Source organism: Corythoichthys intestinalis, chromosome 14, assembly GCF_030265065.1.
Source record: "Corythoichthys intestinalis isolate RoL2023-P3 chromosome 14, ASM3026506v1, whole genome shotgun sequence".
In the NCBI taxonomy this organism is placed as follows: Eukaryota; Metazoa; Chordata; class Actinopteri; order Syngnathiformes; family Syngnathidae; genus Corythoichthys; species Corythoichthys intestinalis.
In genome coordinates, this window is record NC_080408.1 from 19,004,939 (window position 1) to 19,026,278 (window position 21,340).

Consider the following 21,340-nt stretch of genomic DNA (forward strand, 5'->3'; position numbering starts at 1 on the left):
AGGTCCTGGAGTGGCTTAGCCAGTCTCCAGGTCTCAACCCCATAGAAAATCTGCGGAGGGAGTTGACAGTCCGTGTTACCCAACGACAGCCCCAAAACATCACTGCTCTAGAGGAGATCTGCACGGAGGAATGGGCCAAAATACCAGCAACAGTGTGTGAAAAGCTTGTGAAGAGTTACAGAAAACGTTTGGCCTCTGTTATTGCCAACAAAGGGTACATAACAAAGTATTGAGATTAACTTTTGGTATTGACCAAATACTTATTTTTGACCATAATTTGAAAATAAATTATTTAAAAATCAAACAATGTGATTTTCAGTTTTTTTCCCCCACATTCTGTCTCTCATGGTTGAGGTTCACCCATGTTGACAATTACAGGCCTCTCTAATATTTTCAATTGGGAGAACTTGCACAATTAGTGGTTGACTAAATATTTATTTGCCCCGCTGTAGATGACTTCATCAGGACAGAGAGTTGAACTCACACCCTCTGAGTTGGGGAACAACTTCTCTACCACTGAGCCACACTCGGGCTCAGATGCTCTGTGCTCGATGTGACGCGACACATCAATGGAAAGCAACTTCAGACAGAGCGTTTAGCAACGATGAAGAAAACTGATTATATTTTGGTACATTTAATAATTTATATATTTCTTTGATATTTAAAAAAAAAAACTTCCAAATCGCAGACATGTTTCCTGTAAGCCAGTAGTTTTGCCTGTTTTGATTACGTCATCAAACAAGAGGACTAAGGTTCTTCTCACTATTTTGTGGTAAACTTTCGGTCTTCGAAACCAAAAACCGATAATGCATTTGTAGCAGCTGAAAGTTTTCGGCGCCAGATTTTCGGTCACATCTCTAATTTTTACATTGAACAAGATAACCCAAATGAACCAGATGTTATTTAATTATTTAACCAATTATAATATTTTCTCGTATTTTGGCATTAGATGAATTAAGATGTGATTGGACATGTCAGAGCAGACACAACTCTTTTTTACAATGAAAGAATCTTGAAAAAACCCAAAATGAGCAATTGCAGACTGGAAGGAGATCAAATTGAGAAAAATTTGTGACTGGCACAATGTAAGGTTGCTCCGCGAGATCAGTAAATGAGGCAGCTTTGAGACAAGTTGACGAAATAAAATACTTTGCTCATCCATATCGTTTACTGAGACATTACTGAGATCGTGACTCCAAGTAAGGAGATAAAATTGAGACGCATTTGAGATCGACACAAGTACTCATATGTATCTCTTGGTGAGATCTTGAAAGGAGACAACTGTGAGACTTTATTGAAAAATCGTGCCTGTTGAACTATTCTCAAGAGCTTCTCATGTAATGCTCACTATGAGACTTACTTCTCATGAGACAAATTTGAGAAAACTGAGAAAACCACTCTGGTCTCGATTATTGCTGATTCATTTCTCAGAGATTTAAATGAGACATGAAAAAGATCTCATCTTCAATTTTGCTTTGCTATGGGTGACCGTGATTTGTTTTTTTACAGGGAGAGCTGGGAACTCAAGGAAAAAAGGTAAGCCTTTCTTTTTTTCTAAGATTATTATCAAGATTAATTCTTAAATTGTGATTATTTTAATTGCATCTTGTCATTATCATCAGGGTGTAGCTGGCATTGAAGGACGGAATGGGACAGATGGACAGAAGGTGAGAGGTTTTATCTTAGATACGATCTGATTTTCAGCACTAAACACGATTAATGTTCGCAAAAGCCCTAGTAAAAGAAGTTGCCGTATTTGATATCCTGTTACCTTTCCTTAAAGGGTAAAATTGGACGGATCGGTGCTCCAGGCTGCAAAGGCGATCCAGGAGACAGGGTATGACAGAATTATCTATGAATTGTTGAACAGGAGGATTTTTAGTTCCCTAAAAAATGTTTGGGTTCAGGGTTCTGATGGTCATCCGGGAGATGTCGGTGAACGTGGTCTTCCTGGAACTGCTGGAGATAAGGTATACAAACTAATCTCAAACGTTGTACGTATGAATGTGTAGTCAATAACACTTGGCGTTCGTTGGCTGTAGGGAGATCCTGGACGTTCTGGAAGATCTGGTCCTCCTGGCAATTCTGGTGAAGCTGGACCAAAGGTAATGAAGATGATACAGACCCACATCAATGACTAACTCTTTAAATTACATTGAGTAATGGAGATATCTTTAAAGAATAAGTAAAACCCAGTATGCCGTGTTGTTCACAGGGGGAAAGGGGAAGTCCTGGATCACCTGGCTTGCCTGGAGAGAAAGGATCTGCGGTAAGATTGCCGAATATTATCGCAATCAGGGTGGACAGAAGGGAAGGACAATCTGCAGCCCAATCATTCTGAAAAATTCACCAATTTCAGCAAAAACAAATAGCCCAAATTATACCCTCCAATTCAAGATAAGATGTTTTCGCTTTTACATCTCTATGTATATTTCGTATTATAACCAGAAACATATAAGTTAACAGTGGGGGAGCACATTGTAGTGGAATCATTGCTGTTTCGCCAATCAGCATCATGGAAGTAATTCTCCAACTATTGTAGTACCGTATTTTTCAGACTATAAGCCGCTACATTTTTCTAGCCGTTCCTACCCTGCGGCTTTTATAAGGAAGCGGCTTATTTATGGATTTTTTTTTTTTTTTTTTTGACAAGCGAGCTTCATATTATCTTGTTAAAAATAATAACATTGGATAATTAGACATATTTTAAAAGAATGGCTTTCCAAATTTTCACATGATATAGCTCTCAGCCACTATATTAGCACCGATAAAGCTTGCCAGAAGCTCGTTAGACTTACCTAAAAACTCAGGATTTTATAGATGTACGTATTCTATTCCATTCTATATGGCTCCATCTGATTTTATATGTTGCTACAAAAGAACAATTTTAAATGGATGGGCATCCACTGTTTGTTACGACAAGAGAACGCGATGCAAGCGTTGATTAGCTGTTTTCAACTTGCAGACTTTATTGCCACAGTATGCTACAACAAAGGTGCTATATAAGGGTTAGCGCTAGCTGTTCACGGTTTTTAAGAGGATTTCATCCACTTAAAGTTTTGAAGGCAAGATAAATATCTTTGCAAATATACCCAGATAGCAGACCGACATTTAATAAACGTTGAGTTTCCATCAAAATCATCAGTATGGTTGACATCGAAATTTTTGACGTCAAGTGACGTTAAAACGTCGTTCTATGGTATGTAAGGTGATGGTTAGGTTAAAATTGTTTTATAGTTGATGAACTAGCGTTGACCAATAGTTGATTTATGATTGACCGGGAAATATGATTGAAAAGTCATTGAATTATGGATAAGCGAGCGTTTTGGTCGAAAACATAACATCGGTTCAGCGTTGTTCCAATATTATTAATAATCGAAATGACGTTTAAGTTTTGTAAGGATTTCAACGTTGAAACAACATTAATTGAGGGTGCAAAAGTGACGTTGATTCAACAATATAAAGTGTGACAGCAGAATGTTGATCCAACATCTTTTCAACGTCGGTCTGATATCTGGTAGTGACCTGTTTTTTAAAATTCATTTGTTTTTAAGGATTCAGACAACACATGTACGAGATGTGGATGGGTGTTTATCTGGTTAATGAATATATTTTTGATCAATTCAATATTTTAGTCTAACATCTACGTACATATCCAATGTTAAGATATGGACACCTGCAGCTTATAGTCATGTACGGCACTTTGTGGGTTTATTTCTAAAATTTTGTGTAATTCCGCAATTGTGGCTTATAATCAGGTGCGCTTTATAGTCCAGAAATTACGGTATTTTCAATTCAATAAATACAATAATTTATAATTGACCATATAGCTATACTTCATTAAACATCCAAAATACATTTTTGTCAATAGAAATCACTAAGAACAACTTTGACAATATATTTTCCAGAGTCGATTACGAAGCGCATTCAGACAAAATTATTTCTATTGAGATGTAAATCGGAGGCCCTGAATTTCTTGCAAAGTATGTGAATTTATTGACAGCTCTTTCACATTGCAATACAAAACTCTTAACCTAACTGAAAACACCAGGAATGTGTCTGTTGTGAATCAAGACTTGTAAACTACAGCCAATGGCCATTGGCTGCTTACCCAGATCGAAAATCTGTGAAGTAGAGGCAGAGCTTATTTACATTTAAAATATATTATTTTTTATTTTTTTTTAATGAACACAAAAAAAAAAACGTATATGTATATGTTTATTTTAATAAATGTTTTTAGGCACTACAAATGTAACATTTATGTTATAAATGATATATAAATAATAAAAGAAAATGATTTGTACATGTTTAATTGAAAAAAATCTGCAATGGACTGAGGGTAAGAAGTTTTAAGCATGAAGTAGCGAGGGATCACTGTACTGTTATTCAGTTCTGTTTAAAGTTTTTTCAGCCTTATACTAACTAAGGTGTCAACATACAACTGCGCGTGCACAGCCCATCAATAGTTGGTGGCGTTGGATAAATTTTGACCGGACAGAACAGCTTTTTCCGCTCTGTATTTACATTATAACGTCACCAAAAATGGAAACATTGAAAAGCGAGATTGAAGTTTATGCATGTTCTAAATAAAAGTAAAGTCAATAGATTTTTAAGACCTTTCATGGTCATATTTAAGATCTTTTATGGGATTTTATGAGAATTTTAGACATTTTAAGGCATTAAATTCAGATGATTGGATGTAAGACTTTTTTAGATTCCTTTAATATCCTGGATAATTATAGTGCATCTAATACATTTTACGTTATATTATTTTTGGACGTTTTTTGTTGAATTTGTTCGTGTATCTACAAATTAGAAATTACATGCCTTTCATAGCTCCATGTGCGGTGAGGTGCTAAAATCCTCGATGTAATTAGAGCAATAAAGACTCAGTTGAAAGAAAGCAATGTAGCTGAACTTCAAGGTGTAGACACAAGGTTGAATATAATCAAAACGGTTCCTTCTAAAACTGTAAAATTCTGTCAAAGGTAGCCCAAATTGTATCAACCCACCCAGTGCATTTTTCTGAGAATAGCAACAATGGCAACATTGACTCCAACAAAACTGAATGTTTCATGCTTACTCATCAATGCTTTCTTTTTAGGGCACCCCAGGGCTTCCTGGAGCAAGAGGAGAGCCTGTAAGTACAACCAATTACCTGTTGTTGTTTTTCTTTATCTTTTTTCTAATTTGTTTATTTATATTTTTAAGTTGATTGGGATTTTGCACCTTTTTGATGTTCTAGGGCCGGCGGGGAGATTATGGATCTAAGGGCGGACAGGGACCAGATGGCGTCAGGGGTGACAAGGTGTGACTTTTAGAGAAATAAAACTAATTTTAAGTGTTATATCCTGCTTGTTGAAGAATCTTCTTCCTGTTTACATTTTACGGGCCAGTAAGAGAAGAACGTGATCTCACATTGTCTGTAGTGGCTTTGGTGTGCTTGTTTTTTTTTTTTTTTCCTTATGGAATAAGGAGGGATACATATTTAGGTTTTTTGGTTTTCTTACTGATTCACAGTGAATGTGTGTTATACTCTAGAATTCCAATTTCCAAGCAACGTGTATTAATAAATTATTCCACAAATCATATATTTTCCTCAATTTTCAGGGCGAAATGGGATCTGAGGGCTTGCGGGGCCTTCCAGGTGAATCAGGAAACAAAGGAGCAAAGGTAAAAGGACCTTTAATGCTTAAAAAAATAATATCCTAGCCAGTGCATATACCAATTTTAAATCAACTTTCGTCCAAACAGGGGGACAATGGTCTTCCAGGCCCTAGAGGACCACCAGGCGCACCAGGAGAGTCCGGACGAAATGTTGGTTAAAATACGTATTTGGGAATAGCCCAAAAAAAAAAAAAAAAAAGGCTGTACTGTAACTCACTTGTTTGTTTTTATCATAGGGTACAAGAGGTGACCCTGGAGATGCTGGACCAAGAGGTGATCCAGGACAAGTTGGACCAAAGGTTAATGTTCATTCATCTCCATCTCGTTTTTTAGAATAACATCACTTGATAAGTGTTTTGATTATTTCTTGACATCAATCTAGGGAGACCCTGGAAGACCTGGCTTTAGTTACCCTGGACCAAGAGGACCTTCGGTACAAAAAAACTAGCAAATTTACACACTTGAAGTAGCTGTACAACAACATTTCGCTGCTTTTCTAGGGTGAGAGAGGAGAGAAAGGAAATCGTGGACCTCGTGGTGGTAGAGGAGATTGTGGTGCTAAGGGTGATCCGGGAAACAAAGGGACCCCAGGAGAGCCTGTAAGTATCTTTTGTTTTGTGAAGTTTTTGTATCGTGCAGGTGGATGTGGTAACTTTTTCTTTCAAAAGGGGGAACCAGGACCTCAGGGTGAACCTGGACCTAGAGGACCTAGAGGAGACCTTGGTCGTGATGTAAGTAAACAGAAACTGCATCGAAGTAGTAAACAGGCTCAATTTCATTACGATAGCAGGCCATGAGACCTGTGGTGGCCACCTATTAGTTACAACTAGCTAGTACCAGGATGGAGCAAGGTACATAACAAGGTACTGGAAACATTCCTCAGAGAGTACTATCCATATTGACATGATAGATCATAAATTTGTTGGCTACACCTCTATGATGCGAATTTCCCATTCCACCATGTCCGAAATGTGCTCCATAGGGTAAAGATCTAGTGACTGTGGAGGCCATTTGAGTACAGTGACCGCATTGTCATGTTGTAGAAAACAGTCCGACATGATTTGAGCTTTATGAGTTGGCGTGATATCCAGTTGGAAATAACCATCAGAAGGTCGGTATGCTGTGGTCATAAAGATATGAAAATGGTCAGCAACAATACTCAGGTAGGATCTGATCACAAAATGATGCACAATTGGTACCGAGAGACCCAAAGTTTGCCAAGAGCATATAACCCCCACACCATTACACTACCAACACTCTGAACTGTTGATATAACATCCATGTGATCATGTGGTAACGACGCCAAATTCTGACCCTATCATCCAGAGGTCATAGCAGCAGAAATCAAGACTCATCTGACCATTTTTTCCAATCCTCTATTTTCCAATTTTGGCAAGCCTATGCAAAGTTTAGCCTTGGTTTCCTGTTCTTAGCTGAAAGGAGTGTCACTCGGTGTGGTCTTCTGCTCCTGTAGCCCATATGCCTTGAGGTTCGAAGTGTTGCACATTAACAGATGCTCTTCTGCATACAGTACCTGGATTGTAATGAGTGGTTATTTGAGATATTGTTGCCTTTCTATCAGCTCGAACCAATCTGGCTAGTCTCCTCTGACCTCAGGAATCCACAGGGCATTTTCGCCCACAGACTGACCACTCTGTGGATGTTTTTCTCTTTTCGGACCATTCTCTGCAAAACCTAGAGATGGTTATGTGTGAGAATCCCAGTAAATCAGCAGTTTCTAACATATTAAAATCAGCCTGTCTGGCACCAACAACCACGCAACGTTTCAAAGTAGCTTAAATGACCTTTCTTCCCCATCCTGATACTTGGTTTGAGCAGTAGCAGATCGTCCTGACCATGTCTACTGTACATGCCAAAATGCATTGCATTGATTAGAAATGTGCGCAGTTCAAGAGTTGTGCCCAATAAAGTCACTGGTGTATGTACTGGGCATTGAATTTGAACTTATCATTTATTTTTCTTCAGGGAGATTCTGGACCTGAGGGAGACCCTGGCCTTACTGTAAGACGATTGGGTTATCACATCAATTCAAATCTGATGTAAGAGTAAGATATGATTTACTTTAACTAATGACGCTTTTGTCCGGCAGGAATGTGATGTCATGAATTACATCAGGGAAACATGCGGCTGCTGCGGTGAGCCTACAGTGCCATGAATGATCTCATTGGATCATCACACTGAAGTTCACATCCTTAAAATCTGTTTCTGTCTTTAGATTGTGAAAAACGCTGCGGCGCTCTGGATATTGTGTTTGTGATTGACAGCTCTGAATCGGTTGGCTTGACCAACTTCACTTTGGAGAAAAACTTTGTCATTAACACCATCAATCGATTGGGATCCCTAGCCAAAGATCCACAGTCAGAAACAGGTAATCCTTTGTTTAGCCATGCTTTAAATTTATCAAACAGCATGCCTCTGAACTTCATTTTGTCTCCAGGCACAAGAGTGGGAGTTGTTCAGTACAGTCACAGTGGAACTTTCCAGGCCATCCGGCTCAACGATTCCAAAATTGATTCACTTTCTTCTTTCAAGGTATCACCCAAATCTGGAATGTTATTGAGTATATCTCATGTCTCTAATTGTAACTTCCAAGGTTCTCACTCCTCTGTTTTTAAAGATCATATTTTTCTCGAAATGGGACAGTCTATTCTCCATCATTTCGTTTTATGGAGATGGCAACTACAGATAAAGTCTGGTCCTAGAAGTCTGTGCAAGCTGTTCTCAAATCAATTGTCTGCATTGCAGAAAAAATATTAACACAAAATGTTCAACAATATAACAAAAGCATAGCACTTTAACGACAAAATGTCAACTTCATGCTTTATATTTCAAGTGCTATTAAATTCTAGTCAATTATAATGAATGCTGTAACATGTCAAAATTTTAAACGATCGTGATTGGTTGTCGTCACCACTGAGGAATTGTCACACTTCCACAGAGGATGCATCAGAGGTGCCTCGATTTAAGCTAGCCTGTGAAAGCTCCTTATTCCTCGCTTCGCGATGCGCATTTAAGAGACTTTAGACACTCCTTAATATGGCGGTGTGAGAACAACGTCTGAGTTGCCTTCAATGTTTAGACCAGTGGTTCTTAACCTGAGTTCGATCAAGCCCCAGGGGTTCGCTGAGTAAGTCCAAGGGGTTCGGCGAAGGTAAAGAAACGTACAGCCCATTTTTGTAAACTGATTGAATCCAGGCAAATTGGCTTTTTAGACCAGGATTAGACTAGTATGCTCCCAATTTACAGGCTTAATCCATTTTTTTAACTGCTAGTCCTCAATCTGATGGGAGGAGGAACTGGTTTACTCAGTGGAAGGTTGACTCGCACTTGGTATGAGAGAATACAACTGATCAATGGGCAGCGTGGTCTCAAATTTTGACCTGTTTATAAAACATGCTGTTAAAATAAGAATTTCGAATGGAAATTTGCTAAATCATTAGCTTGCTAGCTTAAATATATCAATTTTGAATTCGAAAAAAATTGCCTTATTATCTAATTCTGAAGGGCTCGGTGAATCCACATGTGAAACTTGTGTGGTTCGTCACCTTTAGCTTGGTTTAAGCACTAGTTAAGAGGAACGAGGAGTGAAGAATGTTGCAAATGAGAGACATTAGCTGAACCCATTGAATGTTCCCATGTTTACGTTGTTCAACCTAATTCGGAAATACAGTAGAATCTGGAATTCTATAGATTCTACCACCAAGGGCCCTGTAAATTTTGAACGTAAAGTCTAGAGGTAGCCGCGAGGTGTGCGTAAGCATGCTTCTACTTCAAAGGCACTAAATACTTTCGTTGGCTTCAAATTCAGGATGCAGTGAAGCGCATGGAATGGATCGCTGGAGGAACATGGACTCCATCTGCTCTTAAGTACGCCTACGACAATCTGATCAGGGACAGTCGTAGAGCTAAAGCCAATGTCACCGTGGTTGTTATCACCGATGGACGCTTCGACCCCAGAGATGATGATTCATTGCTGACCTACCTATGCAGGTGATTGTAGCATTAGGAATGTGTTTGGCGATGCTACCTCAGCATCCAATGGTTAAATTGGGCATCAACTTGTGTGTGTACAGTGATCCTAGTGTCGATGTGAGCGCTATTGGTATTGGAGACATGTTCGACCAGATTGAGGAGAATGAAATTCTGAAGAGTATAGCCTGCCAGAGAGATGGAAGGGTGCTAGGCATGAGGCGATTTGCTGACCTGGTGGCTGAGGAGTTCATTGACAAGATTGAGACCGTCCTCTGCCCAGGTACATGGACAAAAAAAAGGCACAATGCTTTCATTGTGGATTCTTGCTAATTCTGTGTCTTTGCTTGATTCAGATCCTATTGTCGTTTGCCCTGACCTGCCTTGTAAGACAGGTAAGCTTTTTAGAGATTTTGCAAACAGGATAAATGAAATTTGCATCATTTTTTTTGTCCTTGATTGAATTGACACCTCGAGCCGTACAAAAAATTACCGTAATTTTCGGACTTGAAGCCACTACTTTTTTCCCTCATTTTGAATCCTGCGGCTTATAGCCCAGTGTGGCTTATTTATTGATTTATTGGGTTAATATGTAACATTTTATTTGACAGCAGCGTCATAACACTGTCATAAGACAGTCATAATTATGACATGACACTATCATAGGCATTACTGAATGCTTATATCAATAAGTGTCTTCCAGCAAATTATGTCGCTATCTCCATTTATGACCAGCTTGGATCTTTTACATCCACTTAAAAGTGAGATAATTTGAAGGATAACACAAAATGACATCTGTTATAAGCATTCAAAAATGCTGTTTTGAAACAATTTTGGCGTCACGGACAGGATCAATAGTATTGATAAATTGATTAGTATTGATTGAAATTGGTCATTGTAATTAAGTAATACTGAGAATTTGTTGTTTGGTAAATTGACTTGAGTAATACTGGGATTGTGTTGTTTTGGGATTTACGTATTACTCGATAAATTGAGTGAACATTCCGGTATATTTTTGGTTTAGCGTTATCAGTAGCGCGGGAAGTGTCGTCGGTGCGCGGGTTCGCGGCCCAGCCAAGCCAGAGAGGTGGGAGTGAATAGCGGGGCGACGCTGAACGACTATAAGACGTTCATGGTGACACTGAACGCTGTCGAACGCGTGAAACGGTATAGCGCGGGGACCGGAAGGGACCGGAAATTTCAAAGTAATACTGAGTGAGACGTAACAGAATAGCGATGTTTCAGAAATTGCGGCCATTTATTCATTTATTTGCAATTTCTAATTAATAAACATTGTCTATTAAGCAAAAGTGTGCCTGTTGCTTACTCACTGCGAACCTGGAAAATTTCAAAACAAATGCTCATGACAGTGTCATGTCATAATTATGATTGTCTAGTGACAGTCTAATGGTGCCACTGTCAAATAAAATGCTACCAAATACCATAACTAGCAATTAATTAAACAACTGGAACAGTAACTGAAGAAATAATTAGCAAACATTCATTTTGTTATTTACATCTGTATCGCTGCAATGCATGCTAGGAGGCATGTTGGGCGACAACAGTGTTTACAGCAGGTGGCAGCAGAGGTTGACTGTCTCCTCAAAGGCTAAATGAAGCTTCTTGAAGCACTGAGGCTTCATGTGGTTCAAAGCTTCATGGTGGTTCATTTGGTCTTTTGACAGTCTTATGATGCCACTGTCAAAGTGTTACTGGTTATCTTTTGCTGTAAATATTCCATAATACAGTGAGGACCGCTGCGGCTTATAGTCCAATGTGCCCTATCTATGAACAAATGCCGTTTTCGTGTCACATTTAGTGTATGGCGGGCGGCTTATACTTAGGAGTGCTTTATAGTCTGAAAATTACGGTACATTTAGCATTAGCAGTCTGTGTAACATAATGTGCACAATCTTTAGAACTACTGTATCTTATGAAAAACATGGAAGTGATTACTTGTTTAACCATGTCAGTGACATCATCCCTGTTAAATTTGGCAAAAACGTTTGTTGCTCAAGTCCCAAACGTACAAAATGCTTCAAGTATTGCCATAGCATTTTCCCCAGACAATAGGCAAGCTGATTAAAATAAACATTAAAAATCCTACAATGAGTACTAGTACCTCAACATAAAGTAGTTTTAATTTACCGTAATTTTTGCACTATAAGGCGCACCTGGCTATAAGCTGCCAGCCACCAAATTTGGCACAAAAACGACATTTGTTCATAGATAAGCCACACTGAACTATAAGCCGCAGCTGTCAAAACTGTATTATGGGATATTTACACCAAAAGATATTAAGATATTAAGATGTAACACTTTATTTGACAGTGGCATTGTACGACTGTCATAAAACCAAATGAACCACCATGAAGCCCTCATTGCTTCATGAAGCTTCATTTGGCTATCACTGCTCCCTTGGGCGAGACAGTCAACCTCTGCTGCCACCCGCTGTCAACACTGTTGTTGTCCAGATCCCCTCCTAGTATGCATTGCAGTGCTACAGATGTAAATAACAATCAAAATTCATGTTCTGTGCTAATTATTTCTTCAGTTACTGTTCCATTTGTTTCATTAATTGCTAGTTAAGGTATTTGGTAACTCTTTAATCGACAGTGGCGCTATAAGACTGTCATTAGACAATCATAATTATGACATGACACTGTCATGAGCATTAATGAATGCTTAGAACAGATGTCATTTAGTGTTAGCCGGCAAATGATCTCACTTTTGAATGGATGTAAAAGATCCAAACTGGACATAAATGGAGTTAGTGACATAATTTGCCGGATGACACTTAATGACATCCGTCATAACCATTCAGTAATGCCCATGATAGTGTCATATCATAATTATGATGGTCTTATGACAGTCTTATGTCACCGCTGTCAAATAAAGTGTGACATATTAACCCAAATAAATCAACAAATAAGCCGCACTGGACTATAAGCCGCAGGATTCAAAACGAAGGAAAAAAGTAGCAGTTTATAGTCTGAAAATTACGGTAATTAAGAAATGCAGAATTGCATTCAATAACACTAGACCTTTTTGATCCTCATTGACACAGATCATTTTTGTTTTAAGGTAAGTGTAGTGTTCACCCCTGTCCACCTTCAGCATATTATTTCAGCCTCATGTTTGTGGGACCATGCCCACAATGTCATTCCGCCCCCTTGTTACAGGAGGGCGCTTCACTTCAAGGCAAGGCCCTCCCGCATGGAGGCCTCTGGGCAAGGAAGTCACCCCCTCATTGGTCCCTACCTCTTTGGAGGGTGTCACCAGCCTACTGAATCACCTGGGCAATCAACAATTTGGTGTTGGCGTGGCAACCATGGCATACACCGCCCAACGAGCAAAACTTGCCAAGGGATCAGACAGGCAACAGTGGACTCAACTGTTCATCAACTCCTTTAAATATGTCTATGGAGACATAATGGGGGACCCAGAGAAAGCTTTAGGGCTCTGCTAATCCTAATATACTAACTCTGCTACCTCACGAAGGATGTCAAAATGATTAATGCTGGATTTAGTCATCTTAATACTGCACTTTTAAATCCAGATGCAGTATGCATTTGGTCCAATGAGAGAGATCACATGACATCATGTTGGTCCTTAAGCAATTCTATATGTCAAGTGTCCCAACAGCATATCTGAATTACTTATCCTGGAATTGCGTCCAGGGAACTTAAACTGTGACACACAATGTCATCATTTGTTGGGAAAAAGTTCTACTGAGGCATTCATTCCTGTGGAAGTTTGTTTTATGATGAAGACTTATTTCCATTGTGAATCATTGGCTTGTGGAAATACTGAAAGGCTCCTATATTATTTGGCGTTTTGCACATATCCATGGTTACACCCTTCATTTTGGCCCTTGCTCTTTGAATGAGGTTGTTTTGATAAATGCCATTTGTGATGTAATTATGGGGCCATTTTAAAGAGTGTTAAAACCACGTATGGTTTTTGTAAGTGCATGTTTTTTTTTTTTGCATGTGGCTTGGCATATTAGTTGATTCATGAAGATAAGTCATGACAGGCTTGTCATTTTAGCTCAGTGACTGCAGTTTGCAAATGTGAATTTTGTGTAGAACTGGATGTATTCATTGTTATAATGTATTTTCTAACCAAATAAATTGGCATAGAAAGCAAAATCTGTGGTTTCACAGTGAAGATATGAACTTTACAACAAGTGCAAACTGGATACAAATTCTGATGTGTGTATTTATTCCAGAGCCTGCTGTGGCCAGCTGTGTGCAGAGGCCAGTGGATGTGGTGTTCCTTTTGGATGGTTCAGAGAGGATGGGACTGGAGAACCACCGCAGGGCGAAGGAATTCATTGAGAACGTGGCTCGCCGCCTCACCCTCGCAGATGGCCAGTCAGATGAAAGGAATGCCCGTTTTGCGTTGGTGCAGTACGGCAGCCCAGGAGAACAGCGAGTAGAGTTCCCACTTACGCACAATCTAACGTTGATCTCTGACAAGCTGGCGGGAGTGACCTACATGGACTCTTCTTCTGCTCTGGGCAATGCAATCATCTATGCCATCAACAGTGTGGTTTATCGATCAGGCCCACAGGTAAATAGAACGCACTTACACTGGCTGTGAAAGTCTAGCATCATCCCTTTCAGTGTTGGGAAATTTCATTTTTTAAACAAACTAGTTCAGGGTGCAGTTTACAAATGTTTAATTGAATTAGTTAATGTGATAGCTCATCATTAAAATTTTAACTAAGTTCATCTTTGCAAAACTGAACCAGTTCATTTAAAGTAATAATTATGTTTTTTTTCCCCATTAGATAGGTCATACGTGGACACTCTGGCTCGATTTACTCTGCAGCCAGATTTGTCCTATCATTTTACATTCATTGTTAGAATATCTCGTAGTGTTATATTTTCATATAGCTTCAAGTAAAAAATGCATCCATAATTTGAAATATTGTCATTATCAAAACAAATGTTTCCACAGTTACAAAAGACAGCAATAGAAAAAATAGTACCGTATTGGCCTGAAAATAAGACAGCCCTAATTATAAGAAGACCCCCTCTTTTTCAAGACTCAAGTTTGAAAAAAAGACTTTTTGAACACCAAATTAATTTTTATACAGAAAATAGTTATAGTACATCTGAAACAAATAATTATAACAATATATTTGAGAGAAAAAGCATGTTATTTTGCCTCATTCAAATCTTAATATCTGAACATTTAAATATGTAAACTAAAGTGCAATCACATTCGTAAATGAATGGCTTCTGGTTTTTGAAATGTAAATAAACCAATCTATTGTGATAAAACAACAAAATTGCAATAACTGTATTAACTATCAAAGTGAAGTCTAACTGTAACTGTAGTCTTGAAACAAATCTGAATAAGGAAAAACATTGCAATAAAATAATGCAAACTGGTTAAACTAGTAGGTGAGATCTGTCATGACAGAACATCGCTTCAATGGTATCTGGCGCCATCTAGCATCGTGAATGGGGAATGTAGCTGAGATCTGTCATAACAGAACATCGCTTCAATGATATCCGGCGTCATCTAGCGTCATGAATGGGTATAATGTCTAGACCGCGAATATAAGACTGTTTTTCAACCTTATTTCAATGCAAAAAACACAGTCTTATATTCGGGCCAATACGGTAATATACCCCCTTCCCCAAAATTTAGGAAATTTAAATTTTATTTTAACTGCTTTAGTATTTGATAAACAAATTGGTCATTTTGAGTGGGTCAAGAGAAAATGGAATTTTAGGGGGCACTCCAGACTTTTTTGTTATTTTTGGTGTCAAGACAAATACATCAACTCAGAAACCTCATTTTTTTAGTATTTTGTAGGTGAATTATTAACAATAGTAATACAAAATCTCCAATTCTGGAACAACTTAACCTGGCACGCCAGATTGATTGTTCCATGTATCTGCTACGAATATATTCCACATATCAATCTGGGAAAGATCCAATTGAGACCTGTTTCATGGAAGGAACCTTCAAAAGAATATATGGCTACTGTTGGACGATAGTTCTTCACGTCACACTCGCGAAAACATTGTTAAAAAAGCTTTTAGTGATGTTCTTTACTCCTCTTTTAATGAGGAAATTAAGTGTATTTCAGACAAAAGTCAGGAAATTGAACTATCTACAAAAACCACTTTCCGCCATAGTATTCAAGCAGATTGTTGCTTCCTGGTCACATCTGAAGCGCTCGCTTCTTTTCTCTGATTGGCTTGCCACTAAAAGACAACCAATCCACATTAAGCCGCAGTATGATGTATTGGTTCGCGGAAGAGCAAAAACCATAGGCGGAATATGACTTTTGTGGCAGGGTGGGCAAAAAATGATGATATGCACTAAAATTAACTTACAAAATATATGCTCGGTTAGTAGCTTAGCCCATGCTCGTGAATACAGGCATCCCAGCTATGTGTGTGTGTGTGTGTGTGCTTTGCGTTTTTCTGTGGAGAAGTAGACCCCGATTTTTGCGTTCCGCGGAAATATCCAATTGAATGCCAAGTTTTTCCAGTCACTCACACCCGTGCTAAACAAATCTTCAGCATTGTGAGTTTGAAAATGGTGGCAAGCGAAGCAGGAGACGGCATCCTTTTTTACTGAATATTCCAGCCACGAATATCTATAATCATACATTGAAAATTAGCGTTTTTTGGGGGGGGGAATTCTACATCAGGCTGCTTAGGACGGCTATGCCTAAACCAAGGATGTCGTCCACTGAATATGGTACACCCGGTTGTGGCTCTGTTGTGCAATTAGCATCTTTAGTGGGACAAACTGAAACTCCGCTTTCCATTTTGGCTGTGCTCTCCGGCATTTCATCAATCCTTGGTTCTTGCCCAGTAGTTGTTGTCGCTTTGAAAGCTTAGGTTAAAAAAAAATTACATATATCCATCTTTTTTCTTCTGCCCTCAGGTGGTTTTGGCTAAGCAAAGCAAATGACCGTCTCCAAGGTGCTAGCTACATGATCTGTTCAAAAATTAATTTTGACCCATTATAAAAATATTTTTTGGGTCATTTCAGTTTGTTTGTTTTATTGCTTTACAATAGGGGTTCCCAAACTACGGCCCGTGGGCCGGATTCGGCCCGCCTCCACATTTGGTCCGGCCCCCTGAACAATACCTGAGAGCATTTTGAATTTTTTTTTTTTTTTTTCTCAATAGTGTTATTTATTTCCTGGCCTTTTTCTGTGAAGAACTTAGAGTGGGTTATTTGGTTATTATCTATTTAATTAATAGTGTTATTATTATTTGTTATTATTATATTATTTTATTTTATTTTATTTTGTTCCGTGAAGAATCCAGAAAGGGTTATTTGATTGTGGCTTCCTGAAAAACAATAATTTTTCACATTTAGGCACTCCTGCAATCGTCACACTTTTTCTGTTACAAACTGACCCCGGCCCCTCATCAGAGAAGGGAAAAGTTATGTGGCCCTCACAGGAAAAAGTTTGAGGACCCCTGCTTTACAACTTAAATAGACGAGATTTTACCGGCAAAGTCTTAATTTTTAACTCATGTACTGCTAAGTCAATTACATGCAATGACATTTACGGCCACCAGGGAGGGGCTATGCCGCGTATGTCAAAAACATACTTTCCCATAAAAAAAACAAAAACAAAAAACTTTTCGCTACATGTTTTCCTCTTCTTTTAATGAAAAAAATGAAGTGTATTTCTGACAAAACTTCAGAAATTGAACAATATGTAAGGACCGCTTTGCACTCCGACATTGTATTGAACCAGATAGTTAATTCCTGGTCACGTCTGCATCCCCCGACTCCTTCTCCTGATGGGCTCGGACATCAGATGACTGGGGAAGTGGTTGGATAGTTGAGGTTTGCAAGATGGTACAGCATGACGAATCAATGAATCAGGAAGTATGGTTTTGCTTGCAAGACTAAAAACGACTCATTAACCAACTCATTTTTTAAAGCAACAACAGCTGTATTCTGTTTGTCACGTCTGTTTTCATTGCAATAATGAGTGAGTAAAAGAAGATAAAAGATGTGGGATTTACAGTATTCACATGTTTGGACAAGCTTATATTTTCTCAATGACATAATTTTTACTCTCAGAAAACAGATCTACTTTACATTACCTATGATCTGAACTTTGGAAAATGGCACTCTTTTGAACAGAAAATCTTGATCATGTGTGTTGCAGAGGAACCGCTTGGCTCGTCGCAACGCAGAGCTGGCATTTGTGTTCATCACTGATGGCATTACATCCAGTGAGCAGCTGGAGGAGGGCGTGTCCTCAATGAAGCGAGCTGAGGGTGTTCCCACAGTGATCGCCCTTGGAAGTGACACAGATGAGGAGGTGCTGCGGAAGGTGGCACTCGGTGACATGTCGTCCATCTTCCGAGGCGATGACTACAGCATGTTGAACAAGCCATCTTTCTTTGAGCGTTTCATCCGCTGGATATGCTAGTGAGGAACTGTAATGATGCTCAATGCCACATAGAATTAGAATTTCTAGAACGAAAGAAGGAGCAGTCCTTCAGTGTACACGTGAACACGAACACACCAAAAAACACTCTATGAGCATCATCATAACCGAATGTAAAGCACTGATGCAGCTTGATGTCCCACTGCTATGAGTGGAGATTGTTTTACAAAATGAAAACACCATTCAAGTTGGGTCAATAATACAGTATTTCTCCAGTTGGTTCTATTCATTCTAACTCTATGGTCAGCTGTGCAGCACCAACAACCTCATCAAAGATTTGTAAGACATGCATTTGTATGGAATTAATTGTAGGCTTTGTTTTGAGGTTTTTTCTCTTTCACTGTTATCACAAAATCAGTATCTACATGAATGGTGCTAAACTAGGGAAAAGGACAAAGCCATTAGTAGTTCTGATAACCTTTTGCAATATCCTATACTGTACAACAGTTTGTCTGGGGAATGAAGACAATCTTGCGTATCCCACACACATGCACAGAATCAGCCAAAGCAGCACAAATCTCAAATCAACAACTGTAAACATGAAATCCAAATAAAGCCAAATGTGGTAACTCCAACTGCGTCTTTGTTGTTTAAAAATGCATGGGTGTTGTTGTCTTGCATTACCCATGTATTGAGCTCTGGATAGAAATTTAACAACACTCAAGGTGTCCGTAGCGCAGATGGTAGCTGGAGTTGTCCTTGGACAATTGGTTCGATTCCCGGCTCCGACTGAACCAAGGCACTGAACCCTGATTTCCCTCTAATGGGTTGACAGCGCCTTGCATGGCAGCAGCCCCATTGGTGTGTGAATGTGTGCGTGAACGGGTAAGTGTGTGCTAATATAAAGTGCTTTGGGCATGGTAACCATGCAGATAAATGCGTTACATAAGTACTGTCCATTTACCCAAGGGCAGACATGTCCAAAGTCCGGCCCGGGGGCCAAATGCGGCCCGTGGTCAAATTTCATCCGGCCCCCAGCCTCTGTCATAAAATCAATAACGTCTGGCCCGCACACAGACTTAATAAATTGGTCAGCAGTACTGCTACTAGCATATGAGGTAGCTTACACACTAAATGCTGCTCCCCATTTACCCACTAAAAAGCAACATTATTCTAAGCAACATTACCCCGTGTGACCTTTTACTCACAATTTTCTAAAATGGCGACAATCAACAAAAAAAAGTTGACTGTGACGGCCGACGCTTCAAGGATAGGTGGAAATTGGACTTCACTAAAATACGCAACAACTGTGTTTGCCTCATTTGCAAAGAGACAGTTGCTGTTTTTATAGCGTTCAATGTATGGCGATTTTACCAAACAAGACACGCTGACATGTATGACAAGATTACAGGAAAGATACGTAGCGAGAAATTGAAGCAACTTGAAGCTAGTTTAATGTTACAGCAGCAGTGTTTCACAAGAGCCCGAGAGTCGAAAGCTTAGCCACAAAGGCTAGTTGCGAGATTGTTGAAATTATTAATTTAAAAAAAATAATAAAGCAAATGTGACACACATAATGGCTCGCTAAAATTTGCTTAAATATATTGTTCAACATAAAGGTACGTCAGCCAAGGTCGGCCCCTTACGTGTTTACCACACCAAATCTGGCCCCCTTTGCAAAAAGTTTGGACACCCCTGCCCAAGGGTGTAGATTTGCATAGGGACGGTTGGGACAGAACACTACCAACTTTTCAGGTTGCTCAAATTGTCCCCACCAACTTTTAAGCAACTCTATTTGCGTTATATAATGACTTCAGTTATTCAGGTAATTTAGAAAAACACACCTCCTTAAAACTGGGGGGAAAAAAATAATTCCCTTGTTTTCAGTGTAAATCTACTAATAAGTAAAATTATTCGCCAGTGCTTCAAGTAAATTTGACTCAGATTTCTTGAAATAAGAAGACAGCTATCTTAACCTGAGTTTAACAGACTTATTTTAAGCAAGTTTGCATATTTAACAAAAAAAAAAAAAAACTTGTCCGAAATGTTCCTAATTAAAAAATAGATATTGTTCAAACCCTATTTGAAAGCATTTTCCTTGAATTAGGTGAGAAATCACCAACTTTTAGATGTATGGGCTTATCAAGAACAAATAGTAACATTTACTTAAAGTAAATGGAGGAATCTGACGCATTAATCTGTTAACTAGTCTATAACACTCAAAACAAGGGAAATTATCAGATTAAGTTGTTAAAATAATTGCAGTGTGAAAGTTAGTATAAGTCAATACAGATTTATTTTGCATTAATCATTTAGCCTATCAATTAATTAGGTTGATATTGGTGAGAAATGTAGCCCTGACCCCCATTCACTCAATCTATTTGGTCCCGTCCCCAGCAAAAAGTGTACATGCAGGTTATGCTGTTATATCGTCCCTTCCAATATTGAGACCAAACCTACGCCCTTGTATTTACCATTTTACTCAGCTCTTTGTACACGGCCGAAAACAAGTTGAATCAACCGTCGAATGTAAAAAAAAACATAAATATAAAAAAGACATCAAGAATGCATTTTTTCTTGATCGGCTACTTTAACAATGATAGTGCCTCAGAAGTGCCTCCCATTAGCCATTATGCGCACACACTGAAGAATGTTCTTTTTATAAATTAACTGCAATGTGGAAGGAATTTCAATCTTTTTATTTTTGTTCTTTAAAAATGTATCCTCCTAAAAGTACCTACAACTGCGATCTATACACTGCTGGCCAAAAGAATTGGCACCCCTGCAATTCTGTCAGATAATGCTAAATTTCTCCCAGAAAATGATTGCAATTACAAATGCTTTGGTAGTATTATCTTCATTGACTTTGCTTACAATAAAAAAACACAAAGAGAATGAAAAAAAAAAACAAATCATTATCATTTTACACAAAACTCAAAAAATGGGTTGGACAAAAGTATTGGCACCCTCAGCCTAATGCTTGGTAGCACAAACTTTAGACAAAATAACTGCGAACAACCGCTTCCGGTATCCATCAATGAGTTTCTTACAATGATCTGCTGGAATTTTGCCGTTCTTTGTCCAACTGCTCCAGGTCTCTAAGATTTGAAGGGTGCTTCCTCCAAACTGCCATTTTCAGATCTCTCCACAAGTCTCCAGTGCTTTCTCTCAAATGATTTTCTAGTGCTTTTTGAAGTGTGTTTTGGGTCATTGTCCTGCTGGAAGACCCATGACCTCTGAGGGAGACCCAGTTTTCTCACACATTATGCTGCAAAATTTGGTGGGAGTTTT

The 21,340-nt window shown here is 38.8% G+C and overlaps 1 protein-coding gene across 1 annotated transcript in view; it reads left to right on the forward strand.

Annotated features, from left to right (window-relative positions):
• Nucleotides 1-18,684, forward strand: part of col6a2 (collagen, type VI, alpha 2) — a 35,258-nt gene extending 16,574 nt beyond the window's left edge. The window contains exons 10-32 of the mRNA XM_057858057.1: nucleotides 1,510-1,536; nucleotides 1,623-1,667; nucleotides 1,784-1,837; nucleotides 1,908-1,970; nucleotides 2,043-2,105; nucleotides 2,216-2,269; nucleotides 5,105-5,140; nucleotides 5,246-5,308; nucleotides 5,611-5,673; nucleotides 5,755-5,817; nucleotides 5,904-5,966; nucleotides 6,050-6,100; nucleotides 6,168-6,266; nucleotides 6,336-6,398; nucleotides 7,654-7,689; nucleotides 7,778-7,823; nucleotides 7,904-8,056; nucleotides 8,126-8,220; nucleotides 9,497-9,678; nucleotides 9,762-9,940; nucleotides 10,014-10,052; nucleotides 13,889-14,232; nucleotides 17,825-18,684. Coding sequence (XP_057714040.1) covers nucleotides 1,510-1,536; nucleotides 1,623-1,667; nucleotides 1,784-1,837; nucleotides 1,908-1,970; nucleotides 2,043-2,105; nucleotides 2,216-2,269; nucleotides 5,105-5,140; nucleotides 5,246-5,308; nucleotides 5,611-5,673; nucleotides 5,755-5,817; nucleotides 5,904-5,966; nucleotides 6,050-6,100; nucleotides 6,168-6,266; nucleotides 6,336-6,398; nucleotides 7,654-7,689; nucleotides 7,778-7,823; nucleotides 7,904-8,056; nucleotides 8,126-8,220; nucleotides 9,497-9,678; nucleotides 9,762-9,940; nucleotides 10,014-10,052; nucleotides 13,889-14,232; nucleotides 17,825-18,091 — 2,148 coding nt within the window. The 3' untranslated portion in view covers nucleotides 18,092-18,684. The remainder of the gene's footprint in view (nucleotides 1-1,509; nucleotides 1,537-1,622; nucleotides 1,668-1,783; nucleotides 1,838-1,907; nucleotides 1,971-2,042; nucleotides 2,106-2,215; nucleotides 2,270-5,104; nucleotides 5,141-5,245; nucleotides 5,309-5,610; nucleotides 5,674-5,754; nucleotides 5,818-5,903; nucleotides 5,967-6,049; nucleotides 6,101-6,167; nucleotides 6,267-6,335; nucleotides 6,399-7,653; nucleotides 7,690-7,777; nucleotides 7,824-7,903; nucleotides 8,057-8,125; nucleotides 8,221-9,496; nucleotides 9,679-9,761; nucleotides 9,941-10,013; nucleotides 10,053-13,888; nucleotides 14,233-17,824) is intronic.
• Nucleotides 18,685-21,340: the final 2,656 nt, after the last annotated feature.